A 27,994-nucleotide genomic window follows, 5' to 3' on the forward strand; every position below is an offset into this window, starting at 1 on the left:
CTGCAGACAAAATAAAAAACAAGGATCAATTATAGGGTACAGAATTAAAACTATATTTCTTACAAACATTTTCTACAATATATTTTCTTCTGAGTGGGAGGCTTTTGATAAAAAGCATCATAATTTCTAAAAATTTCTTATAATCCTGTCATCCTTTCCTTTTCTATTTATAGTCATTTACATGAAAAGGTATACAATCTTGTTTTTAAAGTCATTTCAAATAAGGAAAAATATGGAAAACTTTTCTCCAACTGTATATAGTGCTGAGTAATCTGAAAACAACCTCACCAAAGATGGATTTGCTTCCCAAACTATGAAAACCCAGCAAAGGAGTCAACCGTATTATACCTTAAGGGCAAAAAGAATTATACACAAACGATAAATAAAATCTTTTATTTTGTTATCTCTAGGGATGTCTTTCCAAGACCCTAACTTTCAATAATTTTTCTACCAGGTTGAAATTAATTCCTGTCAGGAACTGCAGTTTCACTCATATGAATTACCCATACTCTTTTAAGTGTCAAGCAAATTTGGCTAGCTAGCTATTTTACAACCTTACCAACAAAGGCTCACAAATCCCCACAATATAAAAATATTCATGCAGCTTTAAAAACTAATGGAAGTATTAAACACGGAGTCAGGGGAAAAAGGAAAACACAAGACAAAAGCAACAGATCATGAGGAAAAAAGTGTGCTAAAATGGATGAGTTTATTAAAATCTTTATGCAAAGAAGCTAGACAGAACCAAGATATTATAACTAATGGTGTTTTAAGTTATACTTCATTCCAGCATCTATAAATATTGGCCAACAGAAAGATTTAATTTGGCTACGGAAAAAATGAATTATTCTAGTAAACTATGATATAGTTAGATACTAACCCTTTAATCCAGGTGAGAACTCTAAACTATTCTGACTTGGCCTACAGGCAAAATGCAGTTTCTACTCTTTCACTGAAGAGATTAAAAACAAAAACAAACAAACAAACAAAAAAACAAGAGTCAATCTGATATGCAATATCAAATACAGGACACAAAAAACACAAAATAAAAGTAAACAGTAAACTAAGCCTCTTATTTCCCTTTAAAATCATATACCAATCTAGTCCTAAAAGTTCAAGGTCTTCTACCAGTGAAAATATGGTATATCCTTTGGAAGTTTCAAAAATTAATGCCATAAATTAATGTAAATTTTAATGTGTATTCAAAAAAATGCTGATTAGAGTTAGAATGTAATGATTTTTACCTATTTCTATATTAGAACATAAAAGTCCATATAATATCATTCCTATTTTACCAAAGTAGTGTGAGTCTAGGGACGATTTTACTGTCCGTTCTTTCGCCAATTAAAAAACAAAAGGAGATAAGACAGGAGAAAGTCCTTTCACTAACTGGGAAATGTCCATTTTTACAATTCGGTACTTCTGCCTTTCCTTCCTCCCAAAAAAGACTTAACCTACAAAACAAGTTTACATCTAAGAAATGTTAAAGGTTAAAAAATACTAATAATGTATACCCAAGAGCTTTTACAAGAAGCCTTTTAAAGGGTATGGGATAGAGCTCTGGAATGATCATTCTGAGCACTAGTTTAGAAAGTTTACAGTACAGTGGGGGAGTATCCAGGGGAAAGGGAGAACTAGGAGGGCTTCTAAATGACCACCTCTTCCACATACATGTGTCAACCAATGGTCGACGGTCGTGGGGGCCAATTCAACACCAACAGGAATCCCCACTGTGGGGTGCGGCGAAGAAGGAAATTTTATATTCAGTGCAAACAGCTCAACTGTGACACAGCTCAGTTATGAAACAGCCTGCCTGTGAAACCGTGCAGCTGTGGCCCTCAGACTAGACAGCTCTGCTCAGCTCAGTTCCACTCTACTCTGCTCCACCTGCTCCGCTCCACTCCACTCCACTCCAGAGAGATGTCGTCAGTGTTTCAACTCTCCAGCTGGTAAACACGGTCTTCAGTCTTTAGTGGAAAGGGGAAGTCCGCTCCCAGAACCAGAGAGGAGTTGACTTATATAGAGAAAAGTCTCTGCCCATGGTCCCTGACTGGTCCATGCTCCTGCAAATTAGGACTTCAAACCTTACAGTTTGACCCAAAAAACACTTTCCTGCCTAATCAGAATGGTGCCACTCTGACTGGTCAGTGAAAATGCTAATGAAAATATAGCTGCACAGCTCCAACTGGATGGGGAAAGTCTCAGTCTGATTGGTTGAAATATAATTCCAAGAACTCCCTTATAAGAGCTGGCTCAGTCGGAAGGAACACCGTGAAGGTATCTGGGGAAAAAAAATAGAGAACATCCTGGACCTGAGGCCTAGAATTTTCCTTACGCCACAGATGCCTCCTTGGATCTTTAGGGAAGGAATAAGGCCCCTGGAAGCCTTACAGGAGAAAATGATAAATGGGCAATGGAAAAAACCATCAAAGATACCTCCCACCTCAGCTCAATTACAGAACTGCCAGATCCGAGAGGATTTTCTCCTCTTTATTTAGTATTCTCTGCGTCTCTCTGAAAAAAGAATCTCCCATCATACTGTCCCGTTCTTACCAAAAATTGTCATGAAACAATTCACTTTACTCTTTTATAAAATGTATAGGCAACTGAAGTACTCAAACTTGTGAATGATTATTTCCTAAAAGCATTCAGTGTCACTTTAGAAGTCCCCTGACAGGGGTCAGGCATCCTTCCTGGGCATTTCACCTCTACTACAGCACTTACTACAGACTATAGTGAAAGAGCCTGTGTCTCTGACCCACAGAACTACTGGCTTTCTAAGAGCAGGGACAGTGTCTGGTTCCCAGCACCCAGAAATGACCCTTGCTCATACTGAGATGATGAGTGAATTATTTTTTGAATGAATAAAGAAAAAGATATTAAAAAGGGCATAGCCCACTGAAAATAATTGGATTTGGGAATTCCAATTCTAGTTTCCAACTTGTGCATAGGAACTGACATGAGATGTACTGGGAGGCTATCTTAGTGAAACTCTTAGCCATTAGCAAGCAAAGTTGAAAATGTGTCCATTCTCCAAGTTCCTTGGTGTCAAGAAAGAGGCAGGCATCAGCAGCTTCTTGATATAACTGCTAAAACCTTGAACTTCAGGTGACCATTTTCCAACTTTCTGGCTGCAAAGGGCACCTGAAAAAGCATGCTGCTAGCTTAACTCTAAAGAAGGCTTTAGAGGAACCAGCTTCTCATGTGGGTCAGTTCTCTGTATTCTTCTGGGAGTCCTCCAAGGGCATGGTCTAGGATCTGTTCTTTCAACCATTCCATCATTTTGTAAGCACCTAATTCCCAGTAATAGATCAAATCCAGATTGGTTTGTTTCTTTCACTGACTCTAATACAAAAAGCTACCATTTTTTGAACGTATCATGATTTACCAGACACTTTACTCATTTAATTCCTACAACAATCCTCAGGACAGGGAGGATAATAAGGTTGAAAGTATTAGCAAGCCCCCGGAAAAGTAAAGAAACTAAGGCTCAGCAAGGTTAATTAATCTGCCGAAGGCCACTTGGCTACTAAATGGTAGAAGCAGAATTAATACCCAGGTCTAACTCTAAAACTCATTTTTCCACAATGCCAAATTGGATAAACACAAAATGGGGTAGAGTCATATTTAATTTCTCCAAAATAAATTTTAAAGAAATAAACAAAAGATAGAAAAAACAGCAATCAGCAGACAGAATATTCATCCATCCTGGTAACCTTGGGTCAAGGACTCAGTTATAAAATAGAGGATCTAAAGAGACTGTGTATAAGGTCCTTCCAGATCTAAAATTCTAGTTGGAAATGCTAAATGAAAACATACTTTGGGCTATTCTAAATAAAGGCAATATATAAAGGTAAAAGCACTAGTAGAAACAGAGGTAGCAAGAGGATTGATGTGACATTGATTTTAAAGTGTTAATATAGTACTTGCTTTGTTTAAAAAGGTACTAGCAACCATTAATATTCAAAGTAACAGATCAATACGAAAATGTGACAGCAATCAGAGAAGAGAAATAAAAGGCATCCAGATTGGAAAGGAAGAAGTAAAACTGTCATTATTTTCTGATAACAGGATACTATATACAGAGAATGCTAAAGATTCCAACAAAGAACTATTAGAACTGATAGATGAATTCAATAAAGTAGGAGGATACAAAATTAATATTTGGAAGTCAGTTACATTTTTATACACCAATGGTGAACTTTCAGAAAGAGAAATCAAGAAAACAATCCCATTTACAGCTGCATCAAAAACAATAAAATACCCAGGAATCAAATTAACCATGGATGTAAAAGACCTGTTCTCAGAAAATGATGTCACTGAAAAAAGAAACTGAAGAAGGTACATATAAATGGAAGCATATACCATGCTCATGGGTAGGAAGAATCAATACCATTAAAATGGCCATACTACCCAAATCAATCTACAGATTCAGTGCAATCTCTATCAAATACCAATGGCATTTTTCAGAGACCTAGAACAAATAATCCAAAAATTTATATGGAACCATAAAAGATCCTGAATAGCCACAGCAACCGTAAGAAAGAAGAACGAAGTTGGAAGTATCACCCTACCTGATATTATACTACTACAAGGCTACAGTAATCAAAATAGTATGGTACTGGCATAAAAAGATACACTGATCAATGGAACAGAATAGAGAGCCCAGAAATAAACCCACATCTATATGCTCATTTAATATATGAGAAGAGGCAATAATTTACAATGCGGAAAGATAGTCTCTTAAATAAAGGTTGTTGGGAAAACTGGGCAGATACATGCAAAAAAAATGAAACCTGACCACCTTCTCACACCATATACAAGCACAGACTCAAAATGGATTAAAGACTTAAATGTAAGACCCCAAGCCATAAACTTTCTAGAAGAAAACATAGACAGTAAACTCTCTGGTAATTTCTTTTCAGATCTATCTTCTCAGGCAAGGGAAACAAAAGGAAAAAATAAACAAATGGGACTATAGCAAACTAAAAAGTTTTTGCACAGCAAAGGAAACCATCAACAAAATGAAAAGACAACCTACTGAACAGAAGATATATGCCTATGATACATCTAATAAGGAGTTAATGTCCAAAATGTATAAAGAACTCATACAACTCAACAATAAAAAAACAAAAACAATCCAATAAATGAGCAGAAGACCTGAACAGATATTTCTCCAAAGAGGAAATATACATGGCTAATATCAATAAATATATGGAAAGATGCTCAAGATGCCTAATTATCAGAGAAATGCAAATTAAAACTACAATGAGATATCACTTCACACCTGTCAGAATGGCTATTATCAATAAACCAAAAACAAGTACTGGCGAGGATGTGGAGCAAAAGGAACCCTCATACACTGTTGGTAGGATTGCAAATTGGTACAGCTGCTATGGAAAACAGTCTGGAGGTTTCTCAAAAATTAAAAATGGATGTACCATTTGACCAAACAATTGCACTTCTGGGAATTTAACCAAAGAAAACCAAAACAATAATTCGTAAATATCTATGTATCCTTATGTTGATGACAGCGCTATTCACAATAATCAAGATATGGAAACAAACTAAATGCCCATCAACAGACGATTGGATAAAGAAGTTATGGTTCATATATACAATGAAATATAACTCAGCCATAAAAAAATTTTAATTCTACCATTTGCAATGACATGGATGGCTCTAGAGGTTATTATGCTGAGTGAAATAAGTCAGACAGAGAAAGATAAATACCACATGATTTCACTTATATGCAGAATCTAAGGAACAACAGAACAAACTAATCAAAAACAGACTCACAAATACAGAGGATAATCTGGTGACTGCCAGAGGAGAAGGGGGTTGGAGAGCTGGGAGAAAGGAAATGAAGGGTTAAAGAAGTACAAATTAGTAGTTGAGAGATGGTCACAGGGATGGGGAGTACAGCATAGGGAATGCAGTCAGCAGTAATGTAATGGCTAGGTGGAGAGCCAGATGTGTGATAGAGTAATAGGGGGGATGGTTTCATAAACTATATAAATGTTGAACCAAAGTACTGTATACTTGAAACTAATAATAAAATAAAATTTAATTTAATTTAAATTAAAAAATGCTTAAAAAAGAAAAGTGTATCATAAAACATAATTAACTTGTCAAATAATAAACCTTTGTAATATTTAGTTGATAATAATCTGTAAATATTATTTAGAAAAACTTGCCACAAATGCTAATTATAAAGTCGTTCACAAAAATAAAAACATAAAATAGCAAGAGAAAAAATATCTTTATAAATAAATATTTATTAGTTTTAATGCTGTGACAGAAAACAGACCCTTGTGCCAACTCGTCAACTGGGAAGGACTGAGAATGGTCTCTGAGGACAGAGTTAGGGCTCAGTGTCTCACATTAGCCAGGTTTGTCGCTGGATTCAGAAAAGGCAAGTGCCAGGCTGAGATCTGTAAAGTATGTATATTTTACAGACTAAGAAACAACAAAACTATGGGCTATGATCTCATAATGGCAAACTTCTAAGAAAATACAACAGACATCTAGAAACCAACTATATTTAGCCTTATCTCTGCTAATAAAATTTGTGGTCAAAGTACAGGAATTAGAAACAAGTAAAAGTTCTTCAAATGCCAAGGTGAATTTCTATTGTTGCTTTATTTTCTCTTTTCTCTTTAGTACTACTCCTGGAGTATTAAAATTTCAACAAATGGGCTGAATAAAGCTCAGTTGCTGATCAATAAGTAAGCTGGGAGTATTATATCAAAGAATTCTCCCAGTTAGCCACATAAAGGTCTAAGAAATTAAAGAATGAGATCAAGTTATCAGAAATCACAAACTTTTGTTACTAGAAATTCCATAAAGAGAACAGAGAGAATAGAGGGACAACAGAGAAATAGAAATCTTACAGGAAAACATCCCTGAGCTGAAAAGAAATTAAAGGTCCTCCCTCATACCAACATATTCACTAAAAATGCATAGAATGGTTATTAAGTCCAACATCTAGATACATTAAGGGAATCCCAGAATGCCAATTCTAAAAGAGAAAAGCTTCCAGAGGACAAAAATGTATTACCTACAAAAAAATAAGAATGAGATCAACATCAGACTTCTTATCAATGACACTGTATTCCAGAAGACAATGAAGCAACTGTTTTGAAGTTCTAAGGAACCTATTCTGAACCTAGAATTCTATAGAGCCAAACTAGCAGTCAAGTGTGATGGTAAGGACATTTTAAGGCATGCAAAGATTCAGAAAGTCCATTACCTACAGATACTTTCTGAAAAAAATTTGGATAAAGATATTTCAGCAAGGCAAAACACAAACTCAAAAATAAAGATGACTTAGATTCAAGAAATAGTAGAGAGGCAACAAACAAGTAAAACTATAAACCTTAAAAAGAGTAATTACATAATATAAGCTGAACTTATATGTAAAAGCACTTAGAATAGTGTCTGGTGCTATGTGTTATTAATCATTACTATTATTTAGTAAAAATCTAGAACTAAATGCTGTATAGTTTCAACATAGGGAGGTAGAAGACAAAGAAGGAAGAAAATGTTGAGCTTAATTTACTTTATGCTAAGGAGCAAAAAACTGGTAGAAAAATGTAAGGTTAAATAAGTCTGTTTAAATATAAGGGTATTTGCTTTTCTTTTCCCCTTATTGAGATATTTAGAGATTTCCTCCCTACAATTTAGCAAAAGTTAAACACAATATAAAATGGGCAAAGGATAGAAACAGTTTACAGAAGAGGAAATACAAGTGGCTTTTAAAAGAAAACCACATTTTCGTAAGAAATGTAAAAATAAACTATAGCAAGGTGTCATTTTTCACCCATTAAATTAGTAAAGATCAAAAGCCTGATAGTAAATCATATTGGTAAGGGTGGGAGGGCACACACAGGCATTCATTCACTGCTTGTCCGTGTAAACTGGACTCTATCTGAGGCAGACTATCTAGCAATATCAATCAGAATTACAATGCACAACCTTTTGATCCCACAACTGCCAATTCTAGGAACTGATCCTAAATATGGATGCTATACTCATACATGTGCTAAATGATATGTACTCTATAGAACAGTTTGAAAGCAAAAGATAAAAAACTCAACCCACTCACCAGTAAAGTGGTTAAATTACCAAAGTACGCCAAACTGTGGAATACAATGCAGCCATTAAAGGAAAGTACAGATATGGAAGAATGTGAAAGATAAGAAAAAAGCAAGGCCCAGGAAAAGTGGTATAAGTGTATCCAAAATCTTCAAAAGGTGAACCTGAACCCCTCTGGGGGCACATGAAGACATTCCAAGGGGTACACAGAAACAAAGGTTTAAGGAGATCAATTTTAGGTCAACTTCCACATGTACTAGTTCCTACTAACCTTCCTGAGAACTACCTCATGTTTAGTGCTCTCCTCTCACTCACCTCTCAACCACTCTACATGTAGACCACTCAGGGGAGTAAAAACCTCCAAGGCACCAAATAAAGAGACCATTGGTGGCAAAACAGAAATCTCTTTAACCAAGATATCATAAACTCATACAATAGGGTTTTGTATCTTATATATACTTCAGTTACAGAAAAGTGTGATATTAGAATTGGGGCATTTTGATGAGTGTTGGGATGTTATGAATTCAGAAATATTTGAGACTATGGCACCAGGTTTCTACCCAATGATCAAGCAGTAGGTAAATATGTGAACAATTTTCCCCTAAAGACTTCACTTTTTCCAACCACTGAATGGTGGTCAAAAAATACATAGCTCCCAAAAAAAGTCCCAAGAAAACAAAAATGAAACAAAGAGCATCTGTAAAAATGCAAAACAAGCAAACAAAAAATGAAGGCCCTAGTCTATCTCAGCAATGCTCTGAGCATTAGCCAGGAGTCTATCTTAGAATTCAGAAGGAGATAGTTGCTTGGAGATGCACAGTGCCCACTTATTAAAATTGGAAAAGCGGTTAAGACTTTCTGATGGCAAGTCAGTGAAAGTTAGTTGCCTGGTTTGTCAATAAGAACTGGCTTGGCCATTAAGGTTTACTGGTGGTCATTTTCCATAAACGAATAAATGAAATCCACAGTTCCAACAACCTGATGAAAATATATTTAAATATGGTTCATATTATACTTTCTATATCAATTTACATATATTTAAATATATTTTAAGAACATACATAGTATAAGAGTTGAACATTTTATCAGACATAAATTCAAAATGCCAAGGTATTCTTAAATGAACTTTATTTCAATTTTACCAAACCTTTTTGAATATAGTGGTTTAAATAAGGTCCCTATGATGGTTAGTTTTTTTTCAAATTGGCTAGGCTATAGTCCATAGCTATTCAAATTCTAATCTGGGTGCCGCTGTGAAAGTATTCTGTAGATATTAACATTAGCTGCTTTTAAGTAAAGGAGATGATCCTTAACATCTACATGGGCCTCATCCAATCAGTTAAAAGGCCTCACCAGGAAAACTGAGGTTGCCCTAAGGAAGAAGAAATTCCACCTACCAGCCTGGTAGTCAGATTTCAGACTTGCCTGGCCAACCCCCACAATCACAGAAGTCAATTACTTGCACTAAATCTCTATGTTGTTATATAAACAAGTTGAAATTCTGTCTGTGTCTGTGTGTATGTGTGTATACAGGAGATTGCATGTGTGTGTATATGGTTTTATATATATATATAAATCTCCAACTGGTTCTATTTCTAAGTGATACAATCCCTATGGGTGAAAAAGTAAGTATAATTAACGGTCATTTGTTAGGTCTTGGTAAAGCCTTTTTACTGTGTTCCTCAGAAAATGAGACCATGAATGCCTCTAACCACTGGTTAACAACCTTTTCCAAGTCTGATGGTTTCAAGTTCTCTGCTTTCAACAAAACTGAAGGAGGACCTAATTAAATTGTCAGCTGCTAAACCATTTCAAAAATCACTTTTGATGAAAAACTGCCATATGATTTTTCACATACAACACAGAAAAACAAAGAATGAAATATCTGTAAGCACTGAGGCCAGGAATTTCTGCTGCTCTTATTCAATGCTTATCACCAGAGCTTAGAAATGTCCAGAACACAGCAGGAGCTCAAAATATATCTGATAAATCAACAAATGAGCAAAAATCCACCATTCTCGTCTACTTACTTAGATGAAAATATTTTGTCAAAATCTACATCTATAAACACAAAAATTAGGAACAAAATCAACGCCAAGCTGTCTCATTTCAGCAACGTCTTGCATAATGCAAGGATTCATTAATTGGGATGAGAGGAAAACACATCCATCTCATTAAGAGATGATTTCCATTAAAAATGTATTTTTATGTTTAGCAATTATCGAAGTTTTTATATTTGCACTATAATCATAATAAATCCAAAAGAAATTTTTTAAGACTGAGGTTTGTGAACTCAGAAAATACAATTTTTACATTTCAATTTACATATATTTTTATTACCGAGAATAATATGAATAAAACTTTCAAACATAAAATATGTTACGCTAAAATTCTGTGGAGAAAGCAAAATGGAAAGGAGCTCAAGAAGGAAAAAGGGATCATGTAAAATTTCAAATTGTTAAAGTAGAGCTTGTTCATGCATTTTTTAAACTTGTGATGGCAGGCAAATTGTTACAGTACTTTTTCCACCAAAATACTTTAAAGTGTGATATAACAATTTTTAAACATCACGCTCAATATATCTTTGTAATTAGTTAAATTTTTGATGAAAAATTTTAATGTCAACTTTAAAATACATAAAGGATTAAGTTTTTAAAATTATTAAGGGAAATTTGAGAGCAAATAACTTGAAGGGAAATATGTATATGCATATAAGTATGATTTCCTTCTATATACACTGATTTTCTCAGGAAAAGACACCAGAAATTAAGCAATGGTGACCTGTGGAGAACTGGGCCTTTGGAGACCTGATGTAGGGAGTTTTTGCACTGAATACCTTTTGCACTTATACCTTTTAAATGTTGGCTCATATGCAAATATTACTTTTCAAAAAACAAATCTTTTTAACAAGTAAAATAAATAAAAATGTGGAGGTAACTAATGTAAGACTACAATAGGATGAATACCTTCCTAGCAAATAGAAAATTTGATAAAACCAACACAAGGAAAAGAAACACACACACACACACACACACACACACACACACACACACACAGGATTTAAACTATGATTAAACAGAAAATAATTAAATAGCCTTACTGAAATTAAAGATTCTCAGCATAGGTTTAAAAAGACCGAAAAAAAACTGTAAACAAGAAATGGTTTAAAGAGATACAGCACTCTAAAAAATATGCTAAAAGATTAAAAAATTAAAAGATAAAAAATGTATAAACTACACAAATACTAATGACAAAAATGGGAACAGCAATAGTACCAGGGGAAAAAAGTTCAAAGTGAAAAGCATTAGGGAAAGATATTTTCTATTATTTTTAAAAAGAATCCATCTAGAAGAACCTCTATGCATCTGACATCATAACTTTAAAACCAACAACTGTTAGAAATACAAGGTAAAATAGAATGATATACTTAATAGAAGTAATCAACTTGGTAATCAACAGATCAGGCAAACAAAGCCTATTCATATAAATACATATTAGGTTAAAAAAAAAAATGAAAGTATGTCCCGAGATTAGAGTTGGGATCTGAGGTGGAGGAAGCAGGAGCAAAATGTAAATGAATGAAGATGACCTTGATTAACTGTTGAAGCTAGGAGATGGTTAAATGGGGATTTCATTGTGCTCTTCTACATTTGTTTTGCTGAAAAAATTGGACTACTCAGAAGTAAATGACAAAGCATTACACAGCAAAATCTATGGGAGATGACCACAGGTTCTCAAAGGAAAATATGTACCTTAAAAGCATTTAGGAATATAGTCGATACTACTGTAATTGCTATATATAGTACCAGGTAATGGGGGGCAATCTAACCATTGTGCTGTACACCTGAAACTAATATAAAATCGTTTTTTTAAAAAAGCATTTACTAGAAAGCAAGAAGGAAACAATATGACTCCTCCCTCTTTTTTCCTTCCAGTTATGAATAGAATCACCCTGGCCAAGTTCCAGATAAAGTTCTATTAGGATTTCGAATGGAATTTCATTAAACTCAAAGATTAATTTGAGGAAAACTTAAACATTTATAATATTGAATATTTTTTAAAAACCAGTTTTGCTTCTGATTTTATAACGCCTATATTTCCCCTATTTCATTTATTTTTGCTTTTATATTTAATTTCTTCCTTCTTTTGGATTTATTTTTTCTCATTTATCTTGAATGCCTGGCTTTAATAATTATTTTTAAAAATGTTTTTCAAGGGTTGCTTTGAAGGCTTTAAATTTTCTTAAAAGTATTGATCTGACCTCACCCTACAGATTTTTAAGATATAGTACTTTTACTGTCATTCTTTTTGGAATCACTACTGCAGATTTTCTCTCTCCTTTAGCACAAAAGCTATTTATAAGCATGTTTTTTAAATTTCCAAATTGAATAGTAACGTGATTGGTTTTCCTCTAATTGTTTACTTCACTGCCTGTAGACAGAATGCTATATGTGCAGTTTCTGCTGTTGGTATTTGTTAAAGTTTTCTTTGGGCCTCACTGATAGACAAATGTTATGAATCAACAGCCTGTCTCTTAACAGAATTTATTCCATTCACATTTTTTGTTATTGATATGTCTGAACTCATTCTGGTCATCTTATATTTACCTTATCGGCTTTTTCCCCCCTCTTGTACTGAGTTTGGGTCTACTTAGAGCTATTTTAAATTTATCTATTAATCTAGTAATGTAGATGAAGTAAAATTAAATGATTTATTTGTATCCTTCTATTAGTTATCTTTCAGAGATGTAACCAATATGGTAAACTTTCTATTAATATAATAAATTGAACAGTACCTATAACCTTTTCTTTTTCCAAAATATCAGACTTTTAAAAGATTTTTAGTTCCCTTCTCCATTTCTAATGTTCTGATAATCTGGAAGTTTATTCCTAAATTAATTTATGTCATACTTACATGCTGAAAAATAGATTTGGTTTTCATATTGTTACTGAATTCTCAACCAAAAATAATTTGCTCTTCTAGTATCTAAGAAATTTGATCCTCATTCCTTTATTGACCACTTTCTCTCTAAAAACTTTACAGGATCCTGTTTCTCTTTCGTGTTCTGAAATCAAGTATTTGTGTCTTTTTTCTAAAGATTCTTGTCCATCTCTGGGGAAATGTTCTTTGTAACAATTTCCCCCTTTCATTTACTTTTATTACTTAAATCCATCATTGTCTTTTTATTCAGCCCTTCTGTTCATTATTTTATTTCAATAAGCATTTTTAATTTCCCCATTTTCTTATTCTTTTTTTTCATTTTCTTATTCTGATTGTTTTTTATAACTAATTTTGTTTAGTACGCTCGCTATGTATATGCATGCCAAATATATATGACACACAAAAATTCACATATAAATGTCTATAAATTTTACTTCTCATATATTTGCCTCAAAATTGGGGTTATAGCTTGCACATTTATCTAATTATTTAATTCAATCATATATTGTGCCACCTATGTTGATATTTACAAATCTATCTTCATTTAAATGGCTGCAAAGCATTCCAGAATATATGCAGTAAACAAACTTTGTTTAGTTCAATACCCTATTATTAGACACTTAGGTGTCTTATTTTTTACTATTACAAAGGCACATTTCCTCGAGCACTTGACTATGATTAGTATGAAGTAATGGCAATGAAAATACTGTTTTAATTTTGCTAAGTGTTGACAAATGATCTCAGGTCAAGACTATCAATCCTAGCTGTATAGATGTATAGGCATATAGAGGAGGACAGTCCAGTAACAAAGAAATGATTCAAACAACTTTCAAATGTCTTTCTGGACATTTATGTAGGTAAAAACATAATTCTGTTACCTTAGACTAGAGCTAATTCCATTTTATGTATGAGAACACAAAGTATTTTGGGTATGATTTTAATATAACTGAATTTTCCAGGAATGCAGCCATCACATATATATATATATATTTTTAAATATACATATATTTTAAATATATATTTTAAATATATATAAAATATATATATTTTTTAAATATATAAAATATTTTATATATATATATATAAAAAAGGCTAGATTTTGTTTTGTTTAGAACTTACCGAGAGTACCATTTTTAAGAATCTCAACAAATATTAGTATTCCTAATATAATATATCCGTCTAATTTATAACTGCTGCATTGCTAGTGATTATATGCATACATGCAAGCATTTCACAATTTCATTATATCTTCCACTACATCATGACTCAGAATTTACACATATTGTAATACAGTACATATTATCCTAATACATATTCTATTATTCTATTATTATTGAATATTCTATCATTTTATTATAAACTTTTTCTCTTTTATGTTTCAGTTAAAATATATTGAGTTTGTTTTGTTTTTTACATTTTATGTACAAGTTACGCCATTGATGAATTCACTTCAGAATAAAGAGGGCAATTTTCCTGACTTGTGCTCACTGTGGCCAAAAATCATTTATAAGAAAAATATTCAGTGTAAGGCATCAGTGCAAGATCTCTTCATTTAGTCAGTCTGTCAAAAGAAAATGAGTTTTACTCAGGGAAAAATAATAGTTCATTAGATATTTTTAGGAGGCAGTCATAAGCTTAGATATTAACTCTAAACTGTCATTAAAAATACACAAAAACAGAAAATCTACTATGATCATGTTCCAGTTACCTATTGTTCAGTGACAAATCACCTGAAATTTAGTGACACAAAACAACAACTATTTTATTTTGCTCGCAGGTTCAGTGGATAAGGAATTCAGAATGGGCACAGCACGGAAGACTTATCTTTGCTTCACAATGACAGAGGCCTCAGCAGGAATTCAAGAGTGAGGCTGGATCAGCTAGTTGCTCCTTCAGCCACATGTCTGGCACCTGGGCTCAGCTAGGACTGTCAACCACAGCACTTAGACATAGCTTCCCCATGAGGCTTGGTCTTCTCAAAGTATGGTAGCTGAATTCCAAGCAGGAATATCCTGAGAGCAAACATTCCAAGAGAACCAGGTGGAAGCTGCATGGCCTTCTATGACCTAGCCCTGGGAGTTACATAGCATTATTTCTACCACAGGGTGCTGGTCACAACCCCATCCAGATCCAAGGGGAAAAGACATGGATCTCCACCTATCAATGGAAGGAATGTCAAAAATTCTGAGGACCATGTTTTAAAACCACCACAGATTCTTTTCAACCAACCAAGATGCTAAAACAGAACAACTGGTAGCCTGGCTGTTCAGATTTGTGCCCCTGGAAAATTTAAAGTTACAGATATTTATGGAGCAACTATAATGCACATGACATATAAAGGCTGGAAAGATGATCAAGACTGTGCCTCCAACATTAAAGAATTTATCACCAAGCACTCAGAATGCACAAAGTATGAGTCAAAGCCATATAAGCAGATATATTCAAAATATCCAATTTCAGTGCTTTGAACAATTGTGATTACTGGTTCAAAGCTTTTAAAAAGAGGTGTCAATTCTTTTATAAAATCTCTTTTTAGCCCAAAATCCCATGAAATAATTAAACATACTACATATTTTTAATAATTCTTAATCATACTGTATGAATCTTAAAAAATAAAGTTCCCAATGTGCCCTTTGACACCAAAACATTTTATAAGAACATGACTTAGACTAGGATGTGATAACAACTGTGTAGAGAAGTCACCTCATCTTTTACCTGAAACAAATGGCAACCTTATTGCCTAATATTATTACCACATCCTAAATGTCTCATTATTTAAAATTTTAAGAATAGCCAATACCACTTTCTGATTCTACTTACAATAGCATAAAAATGCCAAAATCATTAATAAGTTGGTAAACTATATGAACAGGACTTAAAATAGGCAGGATCAGCTTATCCCCAATTCTCTCCAACAGCTAATTCTGGTTTGGTGATTCTGAATAGGTATAAGTAAATTTTCTCATTTTCTTTCCTCTTCTTCTTCCACAAAGCTCCAAGTATGCATGTGTTGGAGTGGGAAAGCAGGGGCAAACAGAATAAGCATTAGTAAGTAAAAGAACTATCCTCATTCACTTCACTCTTCCCTATATCTCAACTTTAGCCAAGAGTAAGTGACATAAAAATTGAAAAGTTAGGAAGAAAATACTAAGGGAGGAAATAGGATATAGGTACAGGAAACACTCTACCTTTTGACTAACAGGTTAAAGATGAAGGTGACACAAAATTTTCTAAAGCTTTACATTTTAAGAATCAATGTAAAAATACACCATACGTCAAAAATATCTAAAATATGCAAAAGAGTCTGCAAGTCCAGCGAAACATGTCCATCCTAAATTGGCATCACTTCTTTAATCTGAAATTCCACTTCTAATAGATTAAGAGAACCAAGAGTGCTATAAAGTATGTATACTGGCTTTAGTGAAACTACCTTAGAAGAATCAGTATCAAGTAACTCAAGTCAGATTTCTTTTAATTCTGAATAGTCCAACCTGTTAAAATAGTCCAACTTGCTAAAAGTACATGGCAATCTAGGTATAGCACCACCTGCCCTCAAAAAAGAGTCCATCCCCTAATGATCAGATTGTAGTCTCCAAGAACATTTCTCAGTAAATGGAACCGGAGCTCCACAGAGACAAAGTCTGGGGCAAGATGTGGAAAAGATAAGTCTGGAATATCTTGTCATACCAAAAAGCAAGTAAAATAATAAAAACTACTTATTTCAAAATGACTCCAGAACCTAAATAAGCCCTGCTGGTTAAAGATGGGACAACTTGAGTAACAATAAGGATAATAATTGATAATAAATATCAAATATGTACAAATCCTCCAGTTCACTATGAAACTAAAAAAGAAATAAATTGATGATCTTTGGAGGATGCCAGGAACCACATCAAGCATTTAACCTATCCATCCTATTAGACCTTAACCTGAACAGTAACCCGATAATTGACAAGGAGAATATTCTCTTCACAGAAAAACACCACTCAACAAATGAGAGCATGACAGAATTAAAAGCATAATTTTTGCAACTTTAATAGATTAAAGCAATCGTCAATCAACAGTTGATAACATTAAAAAAAGGTAATTTTTAAATCCTTATTTTATTTTTTGCCATAAAAGCGTTAGTAGGAAATGCTGCAAAATCTGAATAAGCCTATAGACTAGAGTACTGTGATGCTGAGGTTAAATAAGAGAATGTCCTTGTTCTTAGAAGGTATTCACTGAAGTATCTTTAGGGGTTAGGGGAACTCTGCCTTCATTGTACTTTCAAATGGTTCAAAAATACTAACAATATGTACATGGAATAGTAGACCAAATATAGTAAAATGCTAACATTTGAGAAATCTAAATGAAGAATAATATATGGAAATTCTTGATCATGTTTTTAATAATTTTCTATGAATCTAAAATTATTTCAAAGTAAAATGTTAAAAAAAATAGACAACAATTCATTATGGACCTCATGAAGTAATACATGAAGAAGTACACAATACAACCTACAAAGTAATCCTGCACCCCCTATTTACTCCCATCAAAAAATCCCCTGGATTTAGATCCTCTAGAATCTGGATCTAACTACCCATCTACAGAGAAACATGGTAAAGGACACAATAGAGATGCAATAAACCAAAAGAATTCCAGACCAAAAGAAACTCTACAGAATGAACAACCTCCTATCTTCAACAAAATATAGGGGAGGTGGGGAGGAAAGAGAGAGAGACCGAGAATGAATATAAATAAATGTATATCTATAGATTAAAAGATAATAATGTCCACACAAAAACTTGTACATGAGTATTCATAACAGCATTATTCATAATAATCATAAAGTGGATACACTCCAAATGTCCGTTGATTGATGAATAGATAAATAAAATGTGGTATTATTTATCCAATGGGATAGCATTTAGCTATAAAAAAAAAAAATGAAGGGGTTCCTCTCAGTGCCTTTACTCTGCCTCTCTCTCCTTCTCTTGTACTGTCCCTCTCACTCTCTGCCTTTTTCTAATAAACTTTCCTTTTGACTCTAAAAAAAAAAAAAAAAAAAGAATTCATGCTATAACCAGGAAGAGACTTGAAAACAAAAAAAGCCAGACACAGAAAAACACATAATGTATGTAACATTTATATGAAATAACCAGAACATACAGACAGACAGTAGATCAGTGGTTGCCAGAGCCTGAAAGAAAAGGAGAATGGGGAGTAACTGCTTTCTTTTTGAGGTGATGAAAATATTCTGAAATTAGATAGCAGTGATGGTTATACAGCTTTGTATTCTAAAAACCACTAAACTGTTCAATTTAAAGAATGGATTTTATGCTATGTGAATTATATCTCGATTTCAAAAAATGAATTGACAAGGGGGAAAAAGGGAGACTTAAGAGTCTTATCAACTTATCATCTATTAACCTTATTTGGTAACCTTATTTGGATCCCATCTTAAACTATAAAAAAAATCATAAAAAGAGAAATGTGAAAACCAATTAGATATTAATGATACCAATGTTTACAGAATCCTAAATGATTAACGGATGCTAAAAAGAGTAGGTTAAAGTTTGACCAAGAACAAGATATTTACATAGTTGCTGAGTATCTCCCCCAAAATAACTATGAAATACAAAGAGACACTACCTTAACCAAGTCATCAAACCTAACATCACCAATATTAAAACAAAGCCAACTGCCTCCTAACGCAATTCACTGAGAAGAACACATCATCATTTTTGTGGCATCCCTATAGAAATCTAACCATGAGGAAACATTAGACACAATTTAAGCTATAAGCTATATTCTACAAAATAAGTGGCCTGTTTTTGTTGAAAACACAAAGATTGAAGAACTGGTTTCATATAGAAGGCATGACAGTAAAATACAATGTGTAAGCCTGGATGTTATTCCAGACAAAGGAAAAAATATATAGCTGTGAAGAACACTATTGGGACATGAAATTTGAATAAGGGCTGTGAGTAAGATAATGGTTTTATATATTAGGTTTCCTGACTTGTTTACTATATCATGGTTATGTAAAAGCATTTCCTGCATTTAGGAAAAACCTACCAAAGTCTCCAACTGATTCTCAACTTATTCAGGAAAAAAAATATATATATATACACATTTACGCATATAAATATATATAAAGATAATGTCAATAGGGCAAATGTAAATTGCTAAATCTGGGTAAAGGGCATGTAGAAGTTCCTTGTATATTCGTAGTGTTCTATAAGTTTGAATGAGGCCATATGTTTTAGAAACACGTACTGAGATATTTACAGATGAAATAGTAAGATTTCTCTGATGAGCTTTAAAGTAATACGGCAATCAAGTAGGGGTCTAGATGAATGAATTGGTCATATACTGGCAACTGTTAAAGCAGAGTAATGGAAACATCAGGTGTTTGTTTTTTCCGGCTTTACTGAACTGTTAAGATTTAGCAAGCAATCTACATATGTTGTGCTTATAGTTGCCTCAAGAGGCCACGCTGGAAACCGAGGCCAGCTGCCACCAGTTTGAGTTTTGGAGTTGCTCAACAAGGAGCACCGGACCTGAGATAACAACTGGATGCGGCTTGGGTGGGGCGGCGTTAGAGGAGGTGGAGTTTCAAAGAATCCTCTGGGCGGAGTGACCTCTTATCCAGTTCTTTGACATCTCAGATATGGAAACTCTGAGGCTGCACACTGGGAGAGGGGAGGTTTTCAACAGAGGAACAATGGACACCTCCAGCACTTCTGCCAAGAAGAGAGCCTCACCTCTAGCCCTCACTCTGACAAATCACTGTTCCCTTGTAAATCCCTGGTGCCCCCCATGCAGCCAACCCGGCACTGGTGCTCGGAACAAGCAGGTCCATCACCAGCAAAGTCCGCTCAGACACGTCCCCTTTAAGAGGCATCTGAATAAAATAAAAATACACACACACACACACACACAAACACACACAGACACTTCACTTCATTCTCACCCAAAAAAAAAAAAAAGGCATCTGCAATTGCTGGCAGCCGCTGCCATTGCTGTACCCTCTGTGCCCCTCAGCTACTTGGAACCGGGCAGCCTTGCATCTTCACCGCCTCCTACCTTCTAACGCTGTAGGGTGATTTCTTATTTCTCTCTCTATTTGTAGTGCTTCTGTTCATCGAGATCCCTAGTGACTTTGCTTGCTCCAGGTGCTTCTTAATGGGTAAACTAAGGCTCAAGAAATTTAAGTGTCATCCACACCCAGGACTCCAGATTTTAAATCTTTCTAATACATAACACTCTCTCCATTAATCCTCCCTTAAAATCTCTTCATAAAGCATGAATTTTTCAGACAATTTTATTTGTTCTGCCCCACTCTGTTTCAGTCACTACCAACAGAAATAGTAAGATACCTCTAACTCTACCGTACCTAGACATATAGTCACCTATGAGAGTAAAATCAATAAATTATGAATGAAAAAAGTAAACATAGATTGAAGTAATCCACCCAAAGAGATGCCCTACAATTACTGAGGAGGCAGAAAAACCAACTGACATTTACTGAACGCCCATTAAGAGCCTTTTCCTTGGGTCATTTAACTCTCATATCAATTTTTTAATTGCAGCAAAATACATACAGCATAAAATAAGGTGATTTTATTCAATCACTCTTTACAGATGAGAAAAATGGAGATGAGTGAGAAGAAATTTTCCCATACCGAGTAGCACACGAGAATCTGAACCCAGGTGTCTCTCTAAGCTGCATGACTACCAGTATATAATTTGATTAAGTCTCTCAAAATTTGGTTTCTATGAGTCAATATCAAGACTCCTGTAAATTCTGAAAAATCTGTATTTCTATATCTGAAGCCTAAAATAGCCCCAAGATGCAGGCATGCTAAGACCCTCCATGAATAGTTAGCAGATCCACTAACAATCTTTATACTTCACTACCTTTGCAGCAACAAGTTTAGAAGCTACATTAGAAACTAAATTAAGTCTGAAAGTATAGGAATATAAATGGGACATTTTATCTTTCTCACATTTATGTTGTAAACAGTGAATAAAATCCAAATATTTTGCATAGACACTTTACTAATACACTGAATTTATAGATTTTGGCCAAATTTTAGATTGTCATTTTTTAAAGCAATTCTTTTGGTCCACATGAGGGACAAACATGAATGCCCTGAATCTGTCAATATTTAATTTCTAAGTGTTATACAACAACCCATATCATAATGAACACATCCTATATAAAAATAGAAAAAAATTGAAAAACACCATGAACTATACAGCAGAATACATAGTAGGAATTTAATCTATGAGACAAGGGATCTGCCTGCTTAAACTGGCGACACGGTGGGAAAATAATTCTCAAGCAGACACAGAACAAACCTGTGAACACAACAGGCTCCCTTACCCTTTACCAGATCACTTCTAAAGCCTCAGAATCCTGATGAACAAAGTATTACAGATCGCAGTATCAAAGTGAAAAATACACATCCATATGATGCTGGTCTCATGTATTTTGTAGAATGAAAATGGCTTTCAAGACAAAGTACTTATAATACACATACACCTTCTTTCTTAAAATTTAAATCACTTTTTTATGATTGTGTTTGGTGCTTTAAAAAAATCATAGATGCTAAAATGTGTCAAAGCTGTTGATTGGACCAAAAAAATAAAGATTATACTATAAAGAAGCACTCAGAGTTGCTATCTATAAGAATTCACATCAAAATATCACTTTGCACTTCTTATAGCACTTTTTTCATACATACTAATACTTTATACCTATAATACTCAAAGTTTTTTAAAATGTAAATATTACCCAGTTGTTTAGAGGGGGAAAAAAAGTCCTCCAAAAAATAATAGTGAAATATAAATTTCCTCATACACGTACCCTCAAACCACCATCGAAAATAGGAGATGGCAAAACACTGCCCTAATTGTCTGCTAAAGCCTACTTGCAACAACTTCTTTTTCAACATTTTGACTAATTGATAAGCACATAATGTAACCTAAAAAAAAATACATACTAAAACACCAAGCACCATCCAAAAAATTACTGTCATCTAAACTAATAGGAAGACAAACGAGAAAGCAAAAAACTATAGGTAACAAAAAAAGTATTTTTCTTCACATGAAAAACGAAAGACTTAAAACATTTTTGTGTTAATCCAAGGGAAAAAAACAATTAACTTACTAGCATGCTTGTCTGCAAGCATTATAAGCGTGTTGGAAATATCTCGTCGTCTATAAAAGCACACTACTTTTGCTTCCACGTTGCCAGTTGCGGTCTAAAAAATAAGAAAGATAAAAGTCATCGCTGTACTGAATATTAAATTCAAAGTTTATAAAACAAAACTAGAAACAGCACAATCATAAGATCACTCTCATTACACTGTGCCAACCACAACTGCAGGATAATCAGAGAGCTGAAAACTTCAAATAAGGATGAGCAATATTTGTCCAGGTTCCAAATGAAACCAAAATGTCAAACATAAAATAACTTACTGGCATCAATTAAACTAAAGTGATCAAACCATTTTAATAACTAAAGCCAGACATGGTTAAATCTGATTAGCTTTAAGAAACTAATTCCAAAAACTTCAACAGCCACAACATAACTTACTTAAAACTGTTAAACGTATCTTCTCCAAACCCACTTCCAGAAGCACAGGCTAAGAATAAAATCACCCAGCCCTCTCCTGAACACCCCTACGTTAGACTGATGGTGAAGTTCTGTAGGTGTGGGGTAGCCAGAAAGGACCAGATGACTTGGAAAAGCATTCTCCAGCCCAAGAGACTCTGTGAATTCATAAGTCAATAATCTTAGTAGTACTTAACTTTACCTTCATATATGAAAGTATTAAAAACCTTGAGTTATGAACACTGAAGCTCTTATTTCTTTCTGACTACAGTCTAGAATACAATCAATATTGTTAGGTTGTAATTTACTGCAGCTGGGGCCCAGGCTCCAACTCTCCTATTTATGAATTCTGAGAGCTTTCAAGAAGGTCAATCATTCATTACAAAGTTCCTTGTAAAAACACATATAGTACAATAAAATGCTATTGCGATTTCCAATTTCAAACACATTTGAAAACAAACTTTCAGAATTTCTCTGGGCTTACAGATATATTTAAATATAAAGAAATAAGAATATATATGTGCTGCAGTAAATTTGTCTATTTTAAGTTCAGCAGCAGTTTTAGAGTGAAAAATAGTCTTGTAGAAATATTGCCCCTTAAAACTGAAATCATATTAAATCCTAACCAAAGAGCTTCTATATTTCACAATAGGTGATCAAATATATCCTACAGAAGTAATCATCCAACAATCTGCTAAATGAATGGGCCACTATTTCCATGTAAATAAGATCTATCAATGACTTCATTTTTGTCTTCTTGACACAAAAGTATGTTAAAAACCCAAAGCAAGAGTTTCAACACATACTTTTTTCTGCCTCACCAGTGAGTTCCTTCCATAGGGATACTCTACAAAACTAATTAAATTCTTATTTAAATCTACTTGGGGTAGAGGGGCACAGTTCAAAAAAAATACTCTCTTCTGAACTACACACACCCTACACCCTCCACTCCCCACCCCCACTCCCACCCCCACTCACCCAAGCATCCCTCTAAAGCTGGGCTACTCAAATTGCGGTCCAAGGCCCAGTACAGACTGTTGGTGAGTTTAAGAGTTTAAGGTTAAGAGTAAGCATATCATAGCAATTGAAAGTTAATTTTACAGCTATTAAATCTAACAATGAAAAAGAGGGGCTTGTATTCTTATAAGCCTATTTCAAATTTCATTTTTCTACCTTTTTTTAAATTTTACAAAAGCAGTCTAAGATAGTGAAAATTCTTTAAAATCCTTCACTACAAGCAGTTGAAAAGACCCAAGCTAAATATTTAGTATGTATAAAGTCTGGTAATTCATATATATATATATATATATATATATATATATATATATATATATATGTATGTATGTATGTATGTATGTAGATAGAAGTGCATATTCTTTGGTTATTCACTAAATTTCTCCTGGGCCCTTCCTATGTGCCCAAGCACTGAGCTAAGCACTGTAGATACATGGTGCCCGTCCTCACTGAGCCTGCACTCCAGCAAGGATGCCTGGTCACATTATCTCCTCTCCAACCTTCCAAAACCAAGGTGTAATCTTGTCCCTCACATGACCAGAAACCTTCACTGGTTCCCCACAACTAATGCATAAAGGCAAAACATCCTCAACAATACTCCCAGCACTATTTTCCTTTACTTCCTCCTCTCTCCTCCAGACTCCACTTCTCATTCATAGAGGCAGGAAGTACCACCTGTTGGAGGAAGGGCAGAAAAACGCTTCAAGGAGGAAATGGGGTAGAGGGGCCTCAGTCGGTTAGGAAAGGAAGAGTCCAACAGGTGAAGCCTGGGGGACTGAGTAAAAGGAAGGCACTGAGCATAACCCACAGATGGGAAAAGCAAGGACATGTATAAAGAAGAACCCACCATAAACATGAATTTCTTTCCTGGGTTCTTTTCTCCAGAAAAGAGGTTGCAGCCTCTTAAATCTCTATTCTGTCAAACACGTTTACTAAAATATCCTCTAGCAGTAAGAGGCTTTCCCTAAGCTCTAAAATCACTTCAGTCAACCTCATACTCATGTCTGTTTCTATCTCAGACTTAGAAAGTACGAGTACATTATTTTTTTAATTTTTTTTTAAAAAACACTTTCCATTTCAGAAAGTCTATAGTTTACCCAAAGTAAAGAACAAATAGAAAGGAGGGTGCTTCATCAGATGCTCAGAGAAGTTAATGACTCTCCTCCCCCACCAAAAAAAATTAAAATCCATTAAAAATCTCAGAGCAAGTTAGAAGACTAATAAAATATACAGAATATGAAGACACATATAAATTACACAAACAAATAAAAAACAATAGCAAATAACATGCTAATTTATCCACAAACATAATACCTAAAACTTCCTGATTATGTGCTCAAAGATTTCTTTCAACATGTATGCAGGCTTAATCTTTAGAAGCAAGAGCAATATTCAATCTAGATAGTGACTAAATAAAATTTTCCAAAAAGTTTTTTTCTATTTTAACCTTTTATTCTTTCTCCAAGATCATCTTCACTATATCCGAGAACAAATTAGGAGAGAGGAAAAGGGATTATAAAATAAACAATATTGAACTGTATTCATCTATTGATATTAGTTTTATACCTAAAAGTTCTCAAAACTTTTCTGGAAAAATTTGAGACTAAAATCTATTAGTATAATTTTAAAAAAAAAGTGTAGTTCAGCTTTCAAACTAAACAAGTAACATTTTAAATAGGATTTTTTAAAAAACCAGGAGCCATCTTATAAAAGTGAATTTTCTATAATAATGGTGATTGACAGCTTTTCTTAAGAATTTGGTTAAAAAAAAGTTATGATAGTTAATAAAATAGGTTAACACCCCTCCCTTCTCCTGGCTTATCAAATATCTATCAAGTGTTCTTAAAATCATCTGGATTTTCTAACTGACTTTGACAACTTGACCTCTGACCTTCTTAAGGCCTTTCTGGAACACTCTTGTGGCCTCTCTCCCATGGCTACCTCTTTCTCATCCTTTAGTCCTCAATGTCCTTGAAATCCTTTTTTTCCCTATCCAAAGGAAGTGACCTCTGTTACTCCTTATGTCAAGGCTCTTACTTCCTTCTCGGAAGTTAACACCTATTGCTATTTTCTTTATTCCTGTTAACTCATTTTTTTCATGTGTCGCCATCTCCTTCATGTAGACCCTGTGTGGGCAGAGGCCATTTCCATATTGTTCAGTTGTATCTCTAAGCCTAATATAGGTACTCAATAAATATTTGTTTAATGAATTAATTAAAATGAGATACCTTCTTCACATCCCTTTGGAAATAAAGGCCCTATGCAAATACTTAATATTTAACTAGCCAATCTCAGTTCTTGCTCACCAGTACTCCATCCAAACTGCCATTATCTGAAATTAGAGTCCCGTTTCTCATAGTTTAGTCTTCCCCAGCTCCCAAAGGACCATTATTATATTAATGCCTCTTTGCTGAAAGCAAAGGGGCAGGTAAAAGGTAAAGATTGGTGGGAGGGGGATACTTTTGAAGTGAATGGTAACATGATGATAAAGGAGTGTGAAATGATCCAGGTTCAAGTTCGATGTGTAACCCAGTCATTTAACCATTGTGTGCATCACAACTACAATTCATAATGCATCTACCTTAAAGGTTCTAGGTTACTATGAGGCTCAAAAGAGGTAACAAATGTGAATTCTCAGATTATACACTTTCAGAGCATCACGCTCTGACATTTGTAAATCTAGCATAGCTGCAATTTTCCTTCTATTTATGGGATTATTTGGCTGAAGGCTGTCTCTACCATCGGACCTATTTTTATTTTTGTTCACCCCTTAATTCCTAAAAGTGCCTGACAAGTAGCAGATTCTCAGAAATGTCTGTGAAATGAATAATTCAAAACACTCTGTAAACAGTAAAACTATGTACAAGGATTAATACCAGATATTTGAGAAATCCATTAATTCAATGAATAGCTACTGAATGCTATAACTATGTGCCAGCCACTTGGGATGCATTAGTGAACAGAAAAGATCATTACATGTGTAGAGCTAACATTCTGGTTTGGGAAAAATAGGCAATGCAAATGAATACAATAATTAAGAATATTTGAAGGTGATAAAAGATATCGAAAAAAGAGCAAAGTACATGAGATGGTAACAATCAAAGCGTACTAAAGGTGGGTGGGGGTATATGGGAGAAACAGCGCCATTTGCTGTACTTAGAGACAAATGAATGAGGCAGAGAGCAGCAAGAATGGAGATCAAAGAGAGACAGTTCTGGCCCACAGAATGATCCAGTCCTGAGGCCATTGTCTTCATTTGGTGATAGTCTCAAATATTACAGAAATTTTAAAAAGGCCACTGCGGTAATCCCAGAAGCAAACCAAGATTTCAAAGCTTGTAAGCCAGGAATGCCCTTGGCCAAATCTGGCTTCCTGAAACTCAAAATTAGACCAGTCTCCAAATGGTATTTTGGAGGGAAAGTTATCAATCAGCTAGACAGCCCCAAACATTTAACACTATGAATTCTCATAAGCTACCCAAATAACACTCAAAGTGGTTTGGAGGAAACCAGAGCATCATTAGAAATCTATACCTCAATGTAGTTTTATGACTATTTTCATGTGCCTCCACTGTAAAAGCTCATCTACTATAAAGTCATAATGTTTCTGATGTCCCGGACACCCAGCGATCGGGGACAAACCTTAATGTAAAAATTTTACTTACTTGAGCCTAAAATACAAAGCCACTTTATATTAAACCAAAACTGTATTCTTATTAGTTAGCCTAGTCCAGAATTTTACAAATTCTCTTCAATATTCTATTTCCTAGCTTCCTCTTTCTAAAGCTGGAAGAGGAAAAAGGGAGATATATGAATTACGACTGTAAATATAAAAAGGGACTGAGTTACAGGAGTGACCTGCTCTGAGAAGTTCTAAGCAATGTGTAGAAAATCTGCATATGTTAAATATTCAGTAACATTTAGTATCAGTGGTAATTATAAAAAGCGAAAGACTTTTCAGAATCCTGAACAACTCTCTAATCTGAAATCTCAGAGAGTCTGGGACTGAAAGTAAAATTATCTCTTGTGCCCTTTACTCAATTACCGTCAATGGAAAACAATTATTTTTTAATATTAGAATCAAGAACACTCAAGTGTATATATACCTTGTTGAGTTCTTCTATCCTCCTGATTAGGTATGGGTTGCTAGAGGAATTCTCAAAATAGACATAATCTGTAATTAAAGGAAATAAAGAGCTTAATCTTTTCAACAGAAAGTTCACATTTGTATATCTATGACTTTTTGCATTAGGTAATTCATATTCAAAATGAAGCATGTAACTCATTCCCTGGTAAAATCAAACTTTAGTAATGCAATTTTAATATATTCTCATGT

At 34.2% G+C, this 27,994-nt stretch overlaps 1 protein-coding gene across 6 annotated transcripts in view; it reads right to left on the bottom strand.

Moving 5' to 3' along the window:
• Positions 1–27,994, bottom strand: part of MTA3 (metastasis associated 1 family member 3) — a 136,515-nt gene that overhangs the window by 106,967 nt on the left and 1,554 nt on the right. For all 6 annotated transcript variants that reach the window (XR_005658265.1, XM_039887293.1, XM_039887292.1 and 3 more), the window contains exons 2-3: positions 27,765–27,832; positions 22,199–22,292 (exon numbers count right to left, since the gene is read on the bottom strand). Coding sequence is in view for 5 of the 6 variants with exons in the window: in XM_039887293.1 (XP_039743227.1) it covers positions 22,199–22,292; positions 27,765–27,832 (162 nt within the window). In the remaining variant the exon portion in view is untranslated. The remainder of the gene's footprint in view (positions 1–22,198; positions 22,293–27,764; positions 27,833–27,994) is intronic.

The sequence above is a fragment of the Pteropus medius genome, unplaced genomic scaffold, assembly GCF_902729225.1.
Source record: "Pteropus medius unplaced genomic scaffold, Ma_sr-lr_union100, whole genome shotgun sequence".
NCBI lineage: Eukaryota > Metazoa > Chordata > Mammalia > Chiroptera > Pteropodidae > Pteropus > Pteropus medius.